Source organism: Pseudorasbora parva, chromosome 7 (genome assembly GCF_024679245.1).
Source record: "Pseudorasbora parva isolate DD20220531a chromosome 7, ASM2467924v1, whole genome shotgun sequence".
Lineage (NCBI taxonomy): Eukaryota > Metazoa > Chordata > Actinopteri > Cypriniformes > Gobionidae > Pseudorasbora > Pseudorasbora parva.
The window spans coordinates 19,180,604-19,203,626 of NC_090178.1; the positions used below are offsets into that span (position 1 = coordinate 19,180,604).

At 34.9% G+C, this 23,023-nt stretch overlaps 1 protein-coding gene across 3 annotated transcripts in view; it reads left to right on the forward strand.

Annotated features, from left to right (window-relative positions):
• The window catches only part of ptpn6 (protein tyrosine phosphatase non-receptor type 6), a 30,117-nt gene that overhangs the window by 3,723 nt on the left and 3,371 nt on the right, over positions 1-23,023 (forward strand). For all 3 annotated transcript variants that reach the window (XM_067448440.1, XM_067448439.1, XM_067448438.1), the window contains 11 exons: positions 1,411-1,605; positions 11,729-11,909; positions 13,912-14,028; positions 14,565-14,696; positions 16,438-16,534; positions 16,699-16,778; positions 16,876-17,022; positions 17,237-17,371; positions 19,399-19,553; positions 20,734-20,801; positions 21,827-21,978. In XM_067448440.1, the coding sequence (XP_067304541.1) occupies positions 1,411-1,605; positions 11,729-11,909; positions 13,912-14,028; positions 14,565-14,696; positions 16,438-16,534; positions 16,699-16,778; positions 16,876-17,022; positions 17,237-17,371; positions 19,399-19,553; positions 20,734-20,801; positions 21,827-21,978 (1,459 nt within the window). The remainder of the gene's footprint in view (positions 1-1,410; positions 1,606-11,728; positions 11,910-13,911; positions 14,029-14,564; positions 14,697-16,437; positions 16,535-16,698; positions 16,779-16,875; positions 17,023-17,236; positions 17,372-19,398; positions 19,554-20,733; positions 20,802-21,826; positions 21,979-23,023) is intronic.

A 23,023-nucleotide genomic window follows, 5' to 3' on the forward strand; every position in this document is an offset into this window, starting at 1 on the left:
ATATACTTCTCTTCAACCCAGTTATTAGATTTCTTGTAGAGTAGCTAACAAGCAGTTATTTTTTCTCAATACAGACATCGCACACAACGAGCAAATAAACATTTAATTATTTGGTTAATTTGGTTATTTATTTTTATGTCGTACTTCACTTTGGTGTGAGGTTGTGGTTTTCTGACCTAAAATGTATTTATTGGACAAACAGGCAGTCGCATATAACACATTTTGATGTACTTTCTTATACCTAATAATTTGTTTTTTTCTTTTATTCATTATCTGTCATGCAGTTGTCATTGTACAGTTCACTTCACATAACAATACGAGAATTCGCACATTTATTTGTACGTTTATTATTTTTGTAAACCCATTTCCATTCCTTTTTGTTGCTGATCTTAAAACAGTCTACTTTATGATAAACAACACCAATAGGCTGATTAGTAGAACTGCCTGCGATGTGTGACATGGATGTTGCCACGTTACGATGGATGTTACTAAATGCCAGCCTAATGTCAATTCATTGTAAAGGGCAAAGATCAGTGTCAAAAAGCTCAAAACAGGAATATATAATGCCATACAATTCTGACAGTTATATTGACGTTTATTCATTCTATTGTTATATACAGATAAACATATTCAGAAAAAAATACTTGTTTTCATATTTGCATGAAGCTTAGACTAAATCTTCTTCCATATGTGATATATGAATATCGGTCATGCTTTTATGAAGGCACCTTTATTTGTTTACCACACTTGTAGTTTATTAAACATTGTCATTTAGTGTAGAATTTTTTTCTTCTTCATGAATTCCATTTATCTTTTAACAGACTATCAAGCCTTTAATTAATAGGTTCCTATAAAGCTGACAGTACAGTGTAGGGAGAGAGAAAGGGAAATACTCAGATCAGATCAGGTCAGATTTGAACCTGCATTCCCGTAAGTCCTCCACATATATGCCACTAGTATGTGTCCTATTTACTGCGCCACAGTTCCAAATTATGTAACCAAAGTTGGTTTGCTGGCTTACTTAAACATACCTTTTTTTCTTCTTCTTTTTATTTTTTTTTATTTTTGGAGAAGATACCGAATCGTTCAAGCTTGGGAAGCTAATAAATATCTTTGACAGCAAATATTACTACTATCCTTTTTGAATAAGCCCTCAAGTCAAGTAATTACTACACACTCACATACAGTTTCTACACACTTTGTAAAGCTACTATTACTCCATTTCCTGCGACATTACGTCCTGATGTTGTTAGATTTTGCCTCTGAAAGAAACTGATAATTTATGTATAGGGTCCTGGATTCATATTTTTGAGGTCTATCTGATGAATTATTAGTCAGTAAACAGAAACTGAATTTTACTAAGCATGATGTATCATCAGTCCTCTTTCCTTCTCTTCATCTTTCATTCAGAGTTGGGGAAATGGTCACACACATTAGGATTCAGAACACGGGTGATTATTATGACTTGTATGGCGGGGAGAAGTTTGCTACGTTAGCCGAGTTGGTGGAGTACTACACTGGAGATCATGGAACTCTACAGGATAAAGATGGGACCATTATTGAGCTCAAATACCCATTAAATTGTTCTGATCCCACCACTGAGAGGTAAGCCATCATATTTGACCCTGCATCCTGGAGATGTTGGGGGTGGGGGAGTATTTACAAATTATTTGTGAGAGTGATATACTTCATTTCAAAAGTTTCGGAGACATCATTACCATTACAGGATGAGTTTCATCTGCATTTTGACAATGCACTTACTAACCGTGTCTATGCAAAGTTATATCCATTTCCCTAACCTGTGATGCTCATGTAAAACATTCCGATTACATAGGTATTTACTGTTCGCTTTTACAATGCCATATTCCAAATAACGAGGCCCTCCACACATACAGTAGATGCATTATTTTCATGCTTGTTTAAATTGCGTACTGATATTGATTAATATATTTAAATATGTCACATCAATCATTCTGGTTGCAATGCAGTATAATGACGTTTTGCAGTTGTTTATAAAGTTAGCCTGGAAGGTAAAGAGATTATTAAAAAAAAATCAAAAGGTCAAAGTCAGAATGTCTCGCTATATGCAGGTTCCTTGTTCATGTTATGCTTAATGCAGATACGCGTAGTGCTATTTGGGTAATTGTAAATTTCTCTTTGCAAATTTATATTCACATTTATGCCATAGTGGACCTAGTAGTCAAATTATTTTTGTCCATGTAAACATAACCACTGGCTTAACTGGTCTTTTTAAAATAATTTCGAAGACAGGGAAACTCAAATAATTTGCCTTATAAGATTACGAATTTACATGTTTTATTTTTATTTACTTCTGATAAACAGTGTTATTATCTGTGAAGGAAGTTCTGCTTTGCACTTGGAGATGTGTTTGGGAATTTTGTAGTTTAGCTGTGTGGTATTTTATGTAAATGTATCTGTTCAAATGCTGTTGTGCTGACTAAGGGTTTCAACAGATTTTTTTTTTTTTTTTTTTTTGAGGCAGATAAATACTATACTAGCTAGTCTACAAGCTAACAAAAAATGGTTAGCTACATTACCTCAATGTAAGAAGCTTTTTTTGTTATTTGGCCTAGCTAGTGTGGCTACTACTTTTAAAAAGCATGTATTGCCTTTTCAGCTACTTTACAACAACATACTAATAATAGATGCTAATTACATTGAAGAGGTGTAGTTAGCCACTTTTTGTTAGCATGTAAACAAAAGCTAGATAAATTAGTAGTTTAACTGTAGTTGAACTACTTTAAATAAATGAAAATTGAAGCTTGACCGATTGGTTCCCCAACACTGGTTGCTACAGTATTGCAAATTAATGGAAAACTTGTTACGGAGTACAATGATCCACATTTATTCAGTTAAGACAAAATGTCGCCTCAGAGGAGTCTGTCCCTCCTGTCGATGTATTGATTTGATAAAAGCATCACATGATCAGTCGTTTTATCACACACTGGAATTCTTCCACATTCTACTTTCATTTACATCAGAAACTGAGGAACAAAACTTTTTTACACAGCTGACAATAATCCTATTAAATAAAGAATAGAAATATTCAACAGCAGCAGATTCACTTCATTTAGTAAGAGAGATGTTAACATGATCAGAAAATATAAATAATTTGATTTAACAAAGTGTTTTTGCTTTATAATTACACCAAACTGACATTTACGTATCATTCTAAATTAGTCTGCTATTGCAGATTATAATGCGATCTGCATTTGACTACGCAACTTTTAATATATATCAGTTTCTCCTGTTTATATGGATTATAGACACACAACATCTTGAATCAGCATTGCTAATCATAAGTCAAATGTAAAATACAGATGTGGGCGCATAAATGACAAACATTGGAAAATGCACCTTATTTGGATATTGCATTTTTTTTTTCTGTCAGTCTCTTTTTTTGTCTTATATTTATGGTGCAAAAATAACAAACTAACACATACAAAAGGTTTCAGATTCCTCTTTTTTAAATGTACATGAACAGTATAAGGCAGAAAAAAGGACAATAATTCAGTGAATTAAATATTAGCAAAACATAAATGCAGCTAATTAATGATTACTGTAAGGTGAAGTGAATTATTATTATTAAATTATGATAATTATAAAAAAATAAAGGAAATGTTTGCAAGATCAAATGTGAGCAAAATGTATGTTTTTTTCAATTACAAGCTCTCTCTCTCTCTCTCTCTCTCTCTCTCTCTCTCTCTCTCTCTCTCTCTCTCTCTCTCTCTCTCTCTCTCTCTCTCTCTCCCTCTCGCCCTCATTGGTACACATTAATCTTTTACTTCAATAAAAGCAATACCATCTGTGCAAAGGGGATCACATGATCAGTGTCACAAATTGACTTATTTTATTCCCACAATTCATTGTGGCCTTTTGGATTCCAAAGTTTCACTATATTGGTCACTAAATTTTATTTAAGCTCCTTATTTCATGTTAAAGCACCTTAAATTGCAAACACACTCTGAGCCTCCCTCTGCCATGTGTCTGACTTCCTCTTCTCAACTGCGGTTGGAAACTTTAGTTTTGACACATTTGCAAACAGTGACCAGAGCCATTCAGCCCTTCCTTCATCTCTCTACTGCCTCTCTTTGCCCTCTGTCCCCCACCCTTCTGTCTATCTTTTTCTCTTTTTTGGTCATGCTGATGATGAGCTCTTTGATGGGGGTTGTTTAACGGACCGATTTCATTCAGTTTATGCATACTGAGCCAAACTACATTTTTGCACCTTAAAAGTGTTACAGTGGGCTTATGGTTACTTGTTGGGAAATGCTACAAAAGCGTTTTCCCCATGGTTTTATCTACCATTAAATATCTCTAATTTCTGAAAAATACCAGAAAGAACATTTTAAGATAAAGTTCACCATAAAATAACTGCCATCCCAAACCTGCATGGGGCTGTTCACACAGAGCACATTTTTCTATTGCACTGTGCTACTTTTCCATTGTTTTTCAATGTAAACGCACTAGATGGACATCTTTAATAGTTGCGCTCACATCTTGTGTTTTTTTGTGGTGTCTCGTGCATGACACTGTGTTCTAAATACTCGGCTCTCAAGTTAAAAGAGGTTCAAATTGTAATCTCTAGACCTTGCACTTTAATTCCTGTGGCCTGCGTGTCTGTGTGAACCGGTCCTATGACTTACTTTCTTCAAAATTTACATTGGAGGAAGGTTTCTACTGTTTTTGTCCATACAATGAAACAAATTTGGACCCCACTCTCTTTCATTTTAAGGGCAAATTATTGTATTTAAAGTGACTTTATTATAAGTCTACAGAGGAAATTTATATCAGCCATGTAGAATAACTGTTTCTTAGCATATCTTCTCACAAATCAATGAGAAGGGGCTTGATTTTTGTAAAGAGCAGAACTTTTAATGCTATCTGACCATCATTTTCTTACAAATTAAGTGAGAGAAAGGCCAAGTATGGCTGATTTTAACCCATCTAAGTTAGCACACACACATTAGGTCCAGTGAGTTAACACACACACACACACACACACACACACACACACTGAAGCCGTGGACACACACACACACACACACACACACACACACACACACCTTGAGCGATTGGAGGATAGATGCCTTACTTAAGGGCACCTTAGTCATTTCCAGCCGGTATTGAGAATCGAACCTGCCACATCTGGTTACAAGTCTGACTCTCTAAGCATTAGGCCACAACTGTCCCTCAATGTAGAAAATAAAGGCACACAATATACACACAGCACATCAGCTGTGCATGACAGTTTCTTTCTATGCTGAAAGATGACGTTCTCAATTCTATCATGTAAGTTGTGATAGAGTAGGAAAATAATTTGCAATGACAGATAGTGTAATGTATATACATTTGATACTCACGTAAAATAATAAAGTTAATGGGCCTCATTCATGAAACACCAGCAGAACGAATTTGTGTGTACATCGTTCGTAAAGCCGCTCTGACGTAAATTTTCGGATTCCCGAAAATGTTTGTATTTTCAAAATGTTAGTTGTTACCATAGGGTTGGTACGAAAGAAATGTACACCTGCTCCCTACCACTTGTAAATGGTGTGTACAACATTTGAAGGTTCTGTGTTCTAATTTAGGCAAACTGATGACATTGCATTTTGATGCACTATGTAGGGCAGGCCTACCAATTTAATATTTCAAGAGTTAATTTTTGCCCAGTCTTTTTTTTTGTACAGTTTAATAGGCAGCGCTCGTCACTGTAATTTTTTTTTACCAGGCCGTCCAATCACAGTGGAGGTGGGGCGGGACAAAAACTACACCGACCAATCATCCCACTTGTACACCAACCGAATAAAAATAATAGAGAGGTTAATACTGCTTTTTAATGCATTTCTAAATTCAATAATGTTCTTCAAAATGAGATACTAGTAACACATTACTGCCATGGATATTCTGTATCATAGCTACCAAAGTATCTCAGCTGGAAAAACGCTGCCCTTGCAAAGCGCTTTCAAGCGCCACTAAAGCTGGCCGTTTTCAGAAGAACACCAGGTGTTTAGCTGGCTAACAGTCTATGGCTATAACATGCTTTGGTGGACACACGATAATTTTATATTTATTGCTAGTCATATCATATGGCCAATTAGTCTCTTTAGCATTAATGGAAAATCCTGGGTCCAAACCTGAGAAAGAATTCCAGAAGAGTCCACAGCGTTCCTGACCAATGTCATTTGCAGTAGTAACTCATGGGCGGGTATTATGCAAATTAAGAATGAGCATGCGAACGCTTCTTATTTACGCATGTTTGGAATTCATTAATATACTCACGTTTAACTAACGAATCCGTGGTATACGAAGCATTTGGGAATGTGGAGCAGAGTTTGACCTCGTAAAGGTCAATTTTATGCACAAATTATTCCGAATTTGCTCATATATTTACAAAAGTTTCATGAGGCCTAATGTTTGGGTGCAGCACATTCTGGTAATCCAACAGCGAAAAGTCTATATATTATGGAGATAGAAATATGACAAAATGATCTGAATTCGAATTGTCAATAAATCTGAGTGTTATCTAACAAAATTGAATATTATGTTGCATTTTTAAATGTTGAATATAGAACATTTGAAATTGAACACATCTGAAATGTTTTTATGTCGAAATTGTATAGACGGGTATTTTCAAACAGAAGATATTTTGTTCTGAATTAATAGACTGGAAATATTCAGTTTTTGAAAATACAGATTCAAGATTTCAAATGAAGAAGAAATCCGGAACATCAAATCAATATTCTAAAATTCAAACTGCAGAAATTCAGATCTTACAGAAAGTATAGGCCAGAGGTCATCATCAGGGAAGAGTAAAGGATAACAGAAAAGTCAAACGAAGCACCATCTGATCATTTCATTTCCTTTCATCTCCTTCAACAGCCTTGCATTAATGCAAACAACTAAAAAAAGTTTGACTAAAAAAAGTTTGGCTAAATATAGGCTACACAAATAAAACATTCAGGTTACAGCTGCATCTGTCTCTGACAGGGGCGTAGCCATCTTTTCAGAAGTGAGGGGGACAGAAATTTCGTAATACCATTTTTTTTTTTTTGGGACCGATATAATTTATCGCATCTCTTGCTTTTAATTTGGTAAGATATCAAATACACTGCTGAACAATAACCACTAATATCTATAATTTTATTCTCCTATTGTTTATGCCAATTTCATGATTGGTTTATATACTACAGACACTTGTGCATTAAGTCTCCATAGATTTTATGCAATGTAAAATAATAAAAATAAAATTCTGATGTAAACCAGCTGTTCTCTATGTGAATATATAGTAAAATGCAATTTATTCCTGTGGTCAAAGCTGAATTTATCATCATTACTCCAGTCTTCAGTGTCACATGATCCTTCACTGATCATTCTCATATGAGGATTAGATGATCAACAAACATTTATGATTATTATCAGTTGTGCTGCTCATGGTGATGCTTAAATTTTGTGGAAACCATCTAAACATTTGTGGTAAAATTAAAAAAGAGAAAAATTAATACTTTTGTTGATCAGACATGCATTTAATTGATCACAAGTGATATTGTTAATATTACAAAAGATAATTTATTTAATAAATGCAAATAAATGCTGTCCATTGAACTTTCTATTCATCAAAGAATCCTGAAAAATAAAATGAATCATGGTTTCCACAACATTTTAAAGCAGCACAACTGCTTTCAACACAGATAATAATCATAAATGTTTCTTGATTATAAAATCATCATATGAGAATTAGTTTTGGTTTGGTTTGGTTTGGTTACTTTATTTAGTGAAGGATCATGTGACGATGATAAATTCAGCTTTGATCACATAGGAAAAAAGCTGTTTTAATCTGTAATAATATTTCACAATATTACTGTTTTAACTATTTTTGATTAAATAAATGCAGCCTTGGTGAGCAGAAGATACTAAACATTAAAAAAGCTGCATTATTCATATGATATACTTTATTGTCAATAAATAGGCTACATTGAGATGACTTGAAAAACACACATAAAGCATATATTGTCGCAATCGTCTGATTGTCGTCGTCACGTTTCATCACTCATAACGATTGTTTTCCTTCAGCTGCAGCTTCAGCGTGACAGGGTATTACTTCTACGAATCCACTTTTGGACTTTCTGTGAGATGCGAATAAAATGACAGCAGGTCATGCACAGATTATTTTTTGTCTCTGATTTTAAATCTTAATGTATTCACATTGGTTTCTATGTAAATAAACTTTCCCGTGTCCTCAAAAAGCGCTCTGTCAACCAAGATTAGAGAAGGCTGTCTTTAAGCATCCCTGTTAACTTGCCCGCCCCCACGCAGGTAACATCGGTTCGAATCCCGCTCAGAGCGGGTCGACTAGGATCGGTGAGACCCAGTAAAAGTGCGGGGGACGAAAATACATTTTATTAAAAGTGAGGCGGACACGTCCCCCCCGTCCCCAGCATAATCTACGCCCATGGTCTCTGAGATATATATATATAAATTCATATTCATCCAAGATTTGAAGTTTTATGATGTTAAAATTGTTGCTGACCAAACATTTTACTGTTCCAGTCCTTTTTTATGGATAGTAAAATGTTGCATACAGGACAGTTGAGCTGCTCTGTGTCCAAGCCCATGAGCTTCGTCATAAAGGCAGTTACATATGGTCCTGTCAGACAAACGGTCACGCTTGTGATCTTCTGATTAATATTTCCTAATTTAGTAATAGTCCTATTATTCTGAAGTGGAACTGAACATTGGTCTGTGCTTTAGCCTGCTCTTCGCTGTCCAGCGCAGCCTCACCACACAAATTGTGCGGATTTTTCTCCGCACAATTAAATAAAACAGTCTGGGTGCTGATTAATATTTCATATATCGGATACACATTTTTTTCTGTGAAACGCGTTAAGTTGCACAGAAGAAGGCCCGATCTAGCACCTGTCCTGTACAGTTTAAGAAGCGGTAGCCTACTACTGCTATAAGACTCTTATTTTGTTGAACAGACCTGGGCTGAATCCGAGATCACCCCCTATACTCTCAAATAGGGCATTATTAAAGGGGACCGCCATTGTCCAAAACCATAGTGGACATGTTCGAGTGCACTCATTCATCCCCACAACGCAATAACGAGTGTAGCTCTACAGCCGATGTAGGCTACACTCAACGGCTGTCCAACTTCACGCACTCGTTTTCATTCACTCGTTCAAGTTAACGGTAAACTATTAGTGGGCTAAAGTAGGGAATAGTGAATGAGTGTTTAGGGGGCAATTTTGGATTTAGCCCTGGAGTATGACAGATGACGTCAAATGCTAAGATTTTCTTCACTAATCAATGATTTGTAAACCACGCACAAAAAAATGAGAACTCTAGCCGAAATCTCTTTTTCCGTGGGAGATTAAACGATCAGATGATACACGGACCGTGCTGCGTTCAACTTTTCTGACATCCTTTACTGATGACCTCTGGCCTATACTTTCTGTAAGATCTGAATTTCTGCGGTTTGAATTTTAGAATATAGAATTTGATGTTCTGAATTTCTTCTTCATCTGAAATCTTGAATCTGTATTTTCAAAATCTGAATTTTTCCAGTCTATTAATTCAGAACAAAATATCTTCTGTTTGAAAATACCCAACTATACAATTTCAACATAAAAGCATTTCAGATGTATTCAGTTTCAAATGTTCTATATTCAACATTTAAAAATTCAAATTCAGAAATATGCAAATTTCAACATAATATTTAACTTTGTTAGATTACACTTGTCAATAATTCAGATTTATACAATTCAAATTCAGATAATTTTGTCATATATCTAGCTCCATAGTATAGATATAGCCATAACTCACCTCTGTCCCATGACATATTTGCTGCATCCCTCGGCCACCCCAACACCTTACTCTTGGCTGGTTTTTGTCCCAGTTAGGGATGGCAGGCCAAATTACGAACTGGAAGCTCTCCCCTCGGACAGCTAGCCAAATATGCATACGTTGCCATATCTGATTACATGTGGGTGTGAAATGCGTAATGAGAGTTGTATTGATAATGCATGGAGCTTGTCTAGTCTCAAATTGAAAACATAAAAGAGATTTATAATTGAGATGCACTGAAAATATTATTGCTAATTATAAACACAAAGTCCTTTAGTATGACTAAGACACTATGACGTACAAAGTATGACATAGTGTCTTAATTTCTGTCTAGAACACTATCGTCAAATTTGATTTACTATTAGCATATATTTTGGATTGGCGGTATGGTTCCGTTCTGGGCAAGAACTACCTGCGCATTCATGCAGCCTAGAATGGAGCAGAGCAGCAATAACCACCATAGGGTAAACAGAACAGAACCAACATAATGTATTGTAGATGTCATTAATGTTCATATTAAATGTACAACATAATTCAGAATTTTAGTCCGATTCAAGGGGAATTAGAATACCAAATTCTGACTGGATGAGAGGAGGAGCTGGGGATAGAAGAGGGTAATTAGTTCAGGAGAAATGCGATGGCTGCTAAACATACTGAAGTTGCTTTTATCGGTGATAGACATCGTATTAGGTAGACGTGATCAGCTGACAGCCAGCTGATTTGAGTTTGACTAACATGACCTGCCAGAACTGACGCTATGCTTGATAGTAAGACAAATGTCTTGTTGAAATATGTCCAGTGACTCTTAGGCTTAACTTTTAGCCTTATGGATAATTTTAGCAAAGACATAGAACTTAAGAATTAAGAATTAACACATTAACAAGAAGCAGCCAACAAAAAATATGAATTCTTTATATATATAATTTTTATTTTATTTTTATATTTATATATATATATATATATATATATATATATATATATATATATATATATATATATATATATATATATAGTACATAATAAACTATTAAATATGTATATAAAATTATTTTTTATTATATAAACAGTATATATATATATATATATATATATATATATATATATATATATATATATATATATATATATATATATATATATATATATATATATATATATATATATATATATATATATATATATATATATATATATATAAACAATTATATTTGCCAATTGCTTGTATTTATTAGTGTACAAGTTTATCATGAATATCTTTTTATTTAAGAATATAATACAATTTTTTTTATACAGAGGTATCAAAATCATACAAATTACAACACCAGTTGACAGAGAGCAATCATGGAAGAACACCCAGTAGGGCGATTTAGCAAGTGTTTTTTTTTTCACAAGAGAACAGAGAAGGAAGGACAAGCTAAAAATACACCAAAGTCTCGAGTCAAGAAATCTTGTCATCAGAAAATTTTCCGACCGCAGTACAGGAAGCTGAGATGTAGAAATTGAGAACTGAGTCCAATTGTTAGTTCACATTTTAGTATGCTAGAGCATAAGGACCACCATACGTTTGCGTCATGCTCTAGAAGCGCTAATAAATACATACATGACAACCTTGTGTTTTTGTGTTTATGTCAGTGGTTTGTGGTGCAACTGCTTTGGCCCTAGTTTTTATTTTATTTTTAGGCACTATCATCCTGTAAATACCTTGACTGGTTTGTTTGCGTCAGAGGTGTGAATTTCTTTGAATTACATTTGCAGGAAGTGTTTTACTATTAAAATGTTCTATTATAAGAACATCTAATATCTGATACCAACAAGTACAGTGATCTACATTTGACCTTTTCCCTTTTGCATTTATGTTCAGATGGTACCATGGACACCTGTCCGGTCCAAACGCTGAGAAGCTGCTCCGTGAGCGTGATGAGCCGGGGACATTTCTGGTGAGGGAGTCGCTCTCTAAACCAGGAGACTTTGTTCTGTCTGCGCTCACCGATGAAATGACCAGTGCTGGGAGGAGGGTCTCCCACATCAAGATCATGTGCAACGTAAGTGCATGTGCTTAGACATGTATGATTGTAGTCAAAAGAGGTCAGTGTTCTGCATTAATCTTAACAACAAGTGTCTGAATGTGAACGTACAGTATGTTACTTCATAAGCTTCATAAGCCCAAGAAAAGGTTTCAAAGTGGGCTTTTGGACTATTTCTTGGTGCAAATGCATTCATTTGCTAATATTATTGAAGATGAGCAATAACTGATTAAATGCTAATTACAATACAAATAGCTCATTTATAAATAGCTCAAGTATTTTCTGTCATGAATTCTTTTTTACCCTTTTCAATGGAAAGCCATCACCAAATAATTTTAACAGATATTGTTTAAAACACATCCTTCGGAGGACACTGCATACATACATACATACATACATACATACATATATACATACATACATACATACATACATATATACATACATACATACATACATACATACATACATGGTTCATTTAGATGGTAAACCCCTAAAATATTTAGCAAACATTATGTACATTTGTATAGGTCTTAGCATCTTGATCACCAACATGATGTTTGAGTGGAATTAATATTTTCATAAATTCAGCAAATAAGACTACTAAAAAAGTTTTACTTGCATAATACAAAATATATACTCACAGTATGACATTTGAACACATTCACAAAGCTTGACTTAAATATGCATAAACATGTTTGACATACCTAAACATACACACAGTATAGCATTTTGAAAAAAAATGTACACACAGTATGACATCAATGCCATGATCAATACACACGTGCACTTACCTGAAAAACGCGACTGGACTTTGAGTCATGAGCACGTTGGATGGTAGCGGGGGTGGTCATGCCCCACTCGGGGCTCTATAATAAGCACTATTGTTGTGCTGTATAAATGAATGGTAGAAGATTATGACCAAGGGAAAATCAGGTCAACGCACTGCCTGTCGATTGTTAATTTATTCCACTGGTATGTGCGTATGTGTATGTGCGTTAGTGAGGTTCAAAGCGCACAAAATGCAATCGTTGCATTGTTGCCCTGTGAGCTGATTAACAGAACAAACAGTGTTCTGTGAAGGCGGTTCTAAGCAGCTCAGAGAACCAAACAATCCAGTTAAGGCCTAAAACGTCTTAAACAAGCCCATGTTAACCCTAGTTTATCCAAGAAGTTGTAAGCCCTTGCCAGTGGACAGCTTCTGTTTTTTTAAATCTGATTTAAAGACACAGAAAGCTTTCTGTTGCGCCATTTTGGTGATGGTATTCAAGGTTTAACGAAAGAACATTCTCACAGGTTCTACAATAAAAGAAATATCTGAATGACCATTCTGTATGCATTTTTTAGAATAGTGGAAGTGTAGAACATATGCTTTGCAAAATTAAGACAAAACATATTTGGATAATTTATTACAACAAACACATGTTTTTTTTTGTGAATTGTGGGGACATTCCATAGGCATAATGTAATACATACAAGCAATATTTTCTATCCCCCTACACTACCCTACCCATCACAGGACGCATTCTGCATTTTTACTTTCTCAAAAAAACTCATTGTGTATGATTTATGAGCCTTTTGAAAAGTGGGGACATGGGTTAATGTCCTCATAAGTCACCCTCTTCTGTAATACCTATATGTCATACCCATGTCATTATACAAATTTGTGTCCTGATATGTCACAAAACACCATAGTTTATTTATGTAAGAAGCATCCATCCATCCATCCGTTTTCCAGTTAATCTTTCAATAATTTGTTTTGGCTAAAGTACAAGGAAAAATAAAAGCGAATTATTTATTTTGTAGACCGCATATTGCCTGTATAATTTCATGATAACGTTTTTTGTTTCACACTTTATTAATGTGTGAAAAATACATAGATGTCTTGTCTTTATATTTTAATTATAAATATAATTTGGGGGTCCTTGGCATCAAGTTTAGGTGCCACTGAACCTCATGTTACCCTTGTGTAGGAATCCAAGTAACTGAATAATAATTTCTTATGCATGTTTATTTTCAGAATGACCGCTACACAGTTGGTGGTAAAGAGATTTTTGACAATTTGACAGACCTTGTGGAGCATTTCAAACGTATTGGTATTGAGGAGTTGTCTGGGACAATGGTTTTCCTTAAACAGGTAAAGAACATTTATATCGGGTGGGGGTTCAACATGTTAAATCTCCTAAATGTCAAGCAACAAAAGCGCTAGCAACTAATCAGCTTCTGGTATTAACTGCAGCATTGTGGGAATTTAGGGTTGGTTACATTGAATTATACATTTTGATATATTTGTCTAAACTGATTTGATTTAAAACCCCTTTAAAAATGAAAATGAAATGTTGTACGAAAAACAGATTTTGTTATTTGAGATCATATGCATAAGTTGCTGCTATAGTGAACTGCTATTGCTTTTATAGTGGTTAAATGTTGAGCATCTGTTCTGCAGAAATAAAGAGATACGACTGGAAAATGTCTGTGATACTGAGGGATGCACTTTATAGTGTGACAAAATGGCACATTACAGAAGAACTGTGGGAATCACCTTTAATGTTGTGATTAATATTCACCCTTTCTGTCTGTCTCTCTCCTTCTTTCTGTCTGATGTCTTGATGTGCGTCTTGCTCTTCTTGTTGTTTTCATTTGTTTTGATATTTACCCACCTCTTTCCCCCAGCCTTATTACTCCACAAGGTTGAACGCAGCTGATATTGAGAGCAGAGTAAAGCAGCTCGACCAAACCTCAGAGAGGGAGAACATGGATGGGGCTGATAAAAAGATAAAAGCTGGGTTCTGGGAAGAGTTTGATGTGAGTGACGTGTTTAAAGGTTATTTATCTCCTGCTGCTGTAGATGAATCACAAGTTCTTCATACATTAGAATCACTACTTTTTATGTGCTCGATGTGGGATTCATTTGGAAAATAACTGTATTTTGTAAATAGTGCAGGAATGCTGCTCAAACATAAATGGAGAAATCTTAACGCTTAATATTTGAATTATCTTATTTTCAATTAAAAGAAATGTTTTTATATTATAACACACTTGCATATTAGCTGGACCAGCCTGAGAAATATACGTTAAGAAAGAATTGAGCTAAACAGATTTTACAGATATTTTTATCAGATTTTATTGCTGACAGGAAGTCATTGATGTGTAATCTTAAACAGTTTTGAAGATTTCAGTCTTGACAAACGAATGTATGGACTTGCCAAGGAGAAGTTTTTTTTTTTTTTTTTTTAATGCACCCCACCAAAGTGTAAGATTAAGCAAATAAAATAAAATTGTTTTGTAAAGTACAAAAAATAATAAAGTAAAATTAAATTAAAAAGTAAAGTAAAATAAAATGACATTTACATTTATTACATTTATGCGTTTTATCCAAAGTGACCTACAACTGAGGAGTACAGGAAGCGATCTGTCATGAAGAGGCGAAGAAACGCTAAAAGTGCCCTAAATACAAAGTTTTGAATATTACTCAGAGTAGCAAATCGAGAATAGGGAGGGAAAAGAGGAAGAAGAGTTATAATTTTTTCATTTTTATGATGATAAAATTAAGTGGTCATGGAATAGATGAGTTTTTACCTGTCTTTTGAATGAAGTGAGTGATTCTGCCATGCGGATGGAGGTCGGAAGATCGTTCCACCAACCGGGAACAGTGAATGAAAAAGTTCTGGAGAGGGATTTCATACCTCTCTGTGATGGTACCGTTAGTTGAGCGAAGGCTTCTGGTGGGGGTGTAGACTCGAGGAGCGAGTCGAAGTATGCGGGTGCTGAGTTTGTGGTGGATCCGTAAACAAGAGTCAAAGCTTTAAGTTTGATGCAGGCAGCGAGTGGTAGCCAATGTAGAGAGATGAAGAGCGGTGTGATGTGCTTTTTTGGGCTCGTTGAAGACAAGACAATAAAAGATAACAATAAAATAAAATATAATTATAACTGTAGATTAGTCCTACCACGGAATTAAAAAAAACTCAGTGAACCTTTTGAATAGTTCTGTGGTAGTTTTTGGGTTTGTGGGCTGGTGTTATTCCATTCACACCTAACAGAAGCCTGTAGTCTGGCCACAACAGAGAATCTGTTTCCCATTCAACATAATCCATGTTTGCCTTTTGGACAAACTCTTTGTTCTGCCAAAGCAATCAGATCTTATGAGATAACTGATTATTTTAATTTATTACTTTTAAATACACAGTAACAAAAATTATAATCATTTTACGTAAAAGACATGAAGCCAAAGGGCATTCGTTTTAGCAGGAGCATCTATGTGAGTTATGAGTCAATGATTAAAGACAATTCTTGCATTTTTACAGCCATTTTTATAACACTTATAAAACTTGTGACAGGGTGGCATAAAGAATTTGATCAACTGTTGCTAAAATTAGTGTGTTCGTATATAGATGATCTCTGGTCGTAGTCAGGTTAGACCACAGGAGCCAAACGGTTGTTCAGAGCTACTCTCAACAAGCAGGATGTGGTCACGTGTACTTTCTGTCTTAATTTCCTTTACTGTCTGTGCTATTTTTGATCTATAAATCTCTTTTTCTTCTTACAGGCGCTACAGAAGTTGGAAACGAAGGTAACGAAGAGCAGAGATGAAGGAATGAGACCAGAAAACAAGAGCAAAAACAGATACAAGAACATCCTTCCCTGTGAGCAATGAATCCGATCACACTGCAGTATTTCTTTTAAAAATGTATAAATTAAATATGTTTAGTTGTGAAATGTTTACCGTTTTAAAGGGGTGTCCACAACGTTTTTGGCCATCTTGTCATTATTTACAAACAATAAATATTCTCATTTATTCTCTTTTTAGTTGATGACACCAGGGTTAGCCTGCAGAATGCTGATCCCAATGTTGTCGGATCTGATTACATCAATGCCAACTATGTTGTAGTACGTCCATAACCTAAATCACAACATAATCTTTAAAATGTTTTCATTTTCTATCTTTTCCATCATTATCTCTCTTTCTGTATGTCTGTGTTCACAGAACAAATTAATGGATATTAATCACCAGAAAGTTTACATTGCTTGTCAAGGCTGCCTTGCAACAACTGTAGGCGATTTTTGGCAAATGGTGTGGCAAGAAGAGTCACGGGTAATTGTCATGACGACAAGGGAGGTTGAGAAAGGACGGGTTAGTATGACATTCATCAAGTTAAATAATTAGTTTGAAAAATGATTTATTCATTAAGAATTACTAATTTATCCAATTCAGTTATATCTTCTGGCTTAGTTTTCTGTATGAAACAACATTGCTTTTAAAAAAAAGGAGAAAAGAAAATCTCCTGACTCAAATGTAACGTTTCATGGTCTAACAACCTAGTTATATTTTTTGTTACCCTCTGCAGAATAAGTGTGTGCCATACTGGCCTACTGTTGAGGGAGAGTCAAAGGACGTAGGCAAATATATAGTGACGTTACTGAGTGAGAAGGATGCCTCTGATTACAAGATCAGAGTGATGGAGCTCACAGCGCCGCATCGGGTAAGAAAATAGTCTTTTTAATAGCACTGTACGAACATGTGGCCCAGGTTCTGTGCCTGTATGTCATTCTGTTCCATTGCATTTCATACCATCACCTTGATTCCAATAATAAAAAAACTGCATGAAGAAAACAGCATTGAGTCATTAAAATGACCTGTATTTGTTCTGTTATTAACAAATACAGGTGCATTATGGTTAAATCAAAAGGGCAAAAAGTAAAACCACTTTAGGTTTAAAATTCTGTCATTATTCGTTCGACACCCGTAAGAGCTTTGTTCGCCTTCGTAACACATTTGAAGATATCTATGTTGAAATCCGATGGCTCAGACAGGCCTCCATTGACACCAATGTCATTTCCTCTCTCAAGACCCAAAAAAGACACTAAAGACGTTGTTACAAAGCCCATCTTACTATCTCACTATCTCACCACCATCTTAGTGGTACTACAAAAAATTTCTGAAACGACAGAAATTGTTTTTGTGTGCAAAAAACAAAACAAAATAACGATTGATGGCGATTTCAACTTTATTGATTCGGATCACGTGTCAAGGTCAAACTGCCAAACTGCTGAAATCACGTGACATTGGCAATCTGAACCGCTGAGTTGATACACTGATTCATTAAAGGGGTACTTCAGCGCTGGGAAGATGAATCTGTATTTAAACTGGGTAATCAATGCAGTAGAAATGTGAAATTATTTTTGAATTTGGTGTCTTCTAGACTGAGAAAAGACAGAAAATGTATTTTTGTCCCATGGGGATGAAAGACTACAATTCCCAGAATGCTTCGCTGCCCTGTGAGGCCATTCCCAACGCCAACAACTTCATTACTGTGACTGAGTTGAAGACACTACAATTAAAAACTGAACGTGTCTGTTCAATATAATGAGTGAGTCACCGCGCGAGTCTCACAGCACTGAGCACTAACTGCAGGAGTGATGAGAGCTGAGGTAATCGCGACTACATTCGCGGCATACATTCACAACGCGAGTTCAGTCTGGCACGCGTTTCAGTTCATGCCTTTGCAAGCTTAACTTTCATAGAAATTAATTTGAGAAGTTAAAAGACTTACATTGCTCACCATAGCTCCGTTTAAATGATCCTGTCTGCAAGCTGAGCTCTCCCTGCCAGCTGAGTGTTATCTCCCCATCCCCCATGCGCAGATTCAAAACATGCGGAAATAGCTCCCTCTGCTGGCTGTAGTCTTTAGCCTCTGGGCAATCATTCCTCCTATGATGCAAAAATCGTCATTTTGCATCATAGGAGGAATTTTTCCAGAAATAAAATGCATAAATCTCTTGTCTCAGGGAGATATGAGGGGGGAAAGCACAATAATTTGAATATTCTCCAGGGTTTCTACTGATACAAAGCCATATGCTAATCGCTGAAGTAACCCTTTAAGCTCAGAGGCTTTTAGAAGCTGTGTTTTGAAATCGGGCCATCACTATGTCTATATTTAAGTTTTTTTTGCACACAAAAACTATTCTCGTCGCTTCATGAAATGATTGTACAACCACTGTTTTAGATGGGCTTTGTAACGACGTCTTTAGTGCTTGAGAGAGGAAATGACTTTGGTGTCAAAGAAGGCCTGTCTGAGCCATCGAATAACAACACAAATATCTATATGTATTATATATGTATATGAATAATAATAGATTATTCATTCATAATAAAAACAGTGTGGAAAAAACAACAGCATTGTCTTTAAAATGTGGCTTTTCTATTATTAAAAACACAAGTGTATTATGAGACCTCTTTAAGACTTTAGCTTAAGGATCTTGAGAAATGCAAGAACAAAAAAAACTTTTGAATTCCTAAAAATAAAATGAATGTATGTACATTTTAAGTCCATTTTTTATGCTGGCAATATAATTTTAATTAAAAATAAGTAAAAAACAAGTCCCTTCATGTAGTCTCTCTCTCTCTCTCTCTCTCTCTCTCTCTCTCTCTCTCTCTCTCTCTCTCTCTCTACCTCTACCTCTACCTCTACCTTTACCTTTACCTTTACCTTTACCTTTCTGACTCTAGAATGAACCAGCTCGGACCATTTGGCACTACCAGTATTTGAGCTGGCCGGATCACGGCGTGCCACAAGAGCCCGGTGGAGTTCTTAGCTTTCTGGAGCAGGTCAACATCAAACAGCACGAACTGTCCTCATCTGGACCCATGATCATTCACTGCAGGTGCTTACTCACAATAACATCATCTTCCACTTGGGGGCTTCATGAGCACAAGAGTGATGTCATGCCATTTCAGATGTCCATAAAACATATACTCTTAGAAGAAAATGATCCATAGAACCTTACATGATTTTGTCAGGCACTTCATATATAGAACCCTATAGGGGTTCTCACCATTGGAGCATTTTATAGATTTAGTTTTAATTAATTACATTTATTTTGATTACATTTTGATAATTAAACAGCTCATAAACATACTTTGTCCCTAAACATTTATTTAACATGTTAAACATGAAAGTAATGTAAGCATTTAAGGCATTCTTCTTATGTTGAACCTTTTTAGCATAAAGGGTTCTTTGTATTCAAGAAACTTAGGGTTCTATATTAGAACCCCATTTAACCGTCACACCAAGAACGATAATCATAAAGATAACTATAACAATAACTGTATTAGCTCTCACCAATACACAATATTTTTCTGTTTATTATAAGGGTGCGTTAGAGTTGTCGTGTGCTGCTTTAAATGTTTAAGCTCTTTAAGGTGGATTCTGAGTGGCTGTTGTTGGATTTTAACATTTATCAGCTGGACGAATTCATTCTGAAAGTGATTCCAACAATAATGTTCCTCTGTGCCATTTTCATATAGTTATAGAAATATATCCTTATCGTTATCAATGTAGGTATCATCCTTGTTGTGAACAGGCCATAAGAGAGTAGATCTGAATATTCTTGACTTTTTATGGACAGCATTCAATGGTTGGTTTAAATGCAATTTATTTTGTGACTCACAAAAAACATCACTGGGATAATACATAATTCATCTTTTTGTTTTGGACTGGTCACTCCAAATTGTTTTAAAAAGATAATTTTAGCATATGCAGTTTATATATATCTTTTATTTTTTTATTTTATAACAGTGAGAACATTGTATTACATTTCATGTCATTTCTTGGTATGAAATGTAATACATGCTGAAAAGTTGAACAATAGTCACACCATTTAGCATCTAGTATCACAGTACATGCTTGAACTTCTCATGATCTCTCACTTCCCACACTAAACCTTTAAATTAATAGTTTGTTTACTTCTTAGTAAAATGTGCTATGGGATATTCAGTGTCTCATGACCTCTAAAAGCTGGAAGAGATAGTTTTAATGTGTTGTTGCTCAATGTGTTTTGGCAGTGCTGGTATTGGACGGACGGGAACCATTGTGGTAATCGACATGCTTATAGATTCGATTGATGCTAAAGGTGAGGACCCTTTTTTGAGGTTTTTGAACCTGAATTTTACTGTGTAAAAACTGCTATTTGTGAGGCTTTAAAAGTCAGCAGGCTGGAATTCGGAAGGTTGCTTGTTCAGTCACCAAAATATTAGCTATTTTGACCCTCAGAAAAGCACTTAAAGGGATATAGTGTCTTTCTTCTGTTGAACACAAAAGATGATTATAAAGAATGTTGGTAGCCAGACAGTTGACGGTAGCCATTGACTTTCATAGTATTTGTTTTCTACTATGATAGTCAATGGGGCCCATCAACTGTTTGGTTACTAACATTCTTCATAATATCTTCTTTAAACAAAAGAAAGAAGCTCATTCAGGTTCGGAACAACTTGAGGGTTAGTAAATGATGACAACATTTTCATTTCTGGGTGAATCTTCAAGGATTTTCCCAGTAATATTTCTATGGCAACATCACATAAAAGGTCATGGGTTTGATTCCCAGGTAATGGATAAACTTATTAAATGAATACCTTGAATAAGCGTCTGCCAAATGCGCTCATATATAAATTCTTAACTCAGTGGAGAAATTAGTGTATTTAAGATGTAAATCCTGGGCAGTTTTGTATAAATTCCAGCTCTTAATGAGAGGTTTACAACTTTAAATAAGCACAAAAACATTCTAGAGACAGGGTCAGTATTGTTTCAATATTCATCTTCGTCTCTTAACAATAATGAATGTTGCCATTTTAGATCAGGGCATGAAAAATAATAATCTTATCACAGGTCAGCTCTCTCAGCAGGAGACTCATTATTAATCATCATTTTTATCGCAACTTAGGTTTAATGCAGTGCATTCACATTGATTAAAGCATTATAATCCAGTGGTCCAGTTTTTTTTTTTTTTTTACACAAATCAATACACTTAATCTTATAATCTTATAATAGGCTTATTTTTAGATGTTGCAACCACATTTCACATGGACACCTCAGGGTGGTACTTTATTATGAACATGGTCATGATTATTAAAAAAAATCTAAAGATGTTGTCTGTTTCAGGTTTGGACTGTGACATCGATATCCAAAAATGTATTCAGATGGTTCGAGAGCAGCGGTCTGGCATGGTGCAAACCGAAGCCCAGTACAAGTTCATCTACTTGGCTGTGCTACAGTATATAGATTCAACTAAGGTCACACGAAAAGCTGTCATGGTAAGAAAATGGTTGAGGATCATGGAAAGAGGTTTTTGAAATGAAATTAAGGGAATAAAGGGAAATGAAACCAGGTATTTTGCACTGGAAATGAATAATATTTAGTTTGTGGTCAGTAAGATTTTTTAAATACAGAAATTAATACTTTTATTCAGCAAGGAAACAATAAATGGATTTATAGTGTTAAAAAAGATTTCTAATTCAAGCAAATGCTGTTCTTTTGAACTTCATTCTGAAAGAAAACTAGCAAGTTTTCCACAAAAATATTAGCAGCACAAATTTCTGAAGGATTATGTGACACTGAAGACTGGTGTAATAATGCTGAACATTCAGCTTTGACGTCACAGGAATAAAATATACTTGAAAATCGATTCAAATAGTAAACAGTTACTTTAGATTCTAATATTTTACAAAAATTCCAGTTTTCACTGAGACTTGATTTGAGACTTAAGAGACTATCTATTATATATATATATATATATATATATATATATATATATATATATATATATATATATATATATATATATATACAGACATAGACTGACAGACAGACAGATGGGGCTGATACCAATACCGATTTTAATAGACAGTTATTGAATGATACTGTTATTCGCTTGCTCTCTTCTTTCGGACCCTGGACCACAAAACCTAACCATAAGTAACACAGGTTTATTTGTGGCAATAGCCAACAAAACATTGTATTGGTCAAAATTTAAATAAAAAAAAGTATTTTATGCCAAAAATCATTAGGATATTAAGTAAAGATCATGTTTCATAAAGATATTTTGTAAATTTCCTACTATAAATAAATGGGAAATGTATAATTAGTGTATAATTATATACACTAATTATATACATAATTAGTAATGTATAATTATATATGCATTACTAAGGACTAAGGTGATTTTCTTAATATTTAGATTTTTTTTGCACCCTCAGATTCCATATTTTTAAATATTGCCCTATCCTAACAAACCATACATCAATGGAGAGCTTATTTCAGCTTTCACATGATGTATAAATCTTAATTAAAAAAATTACA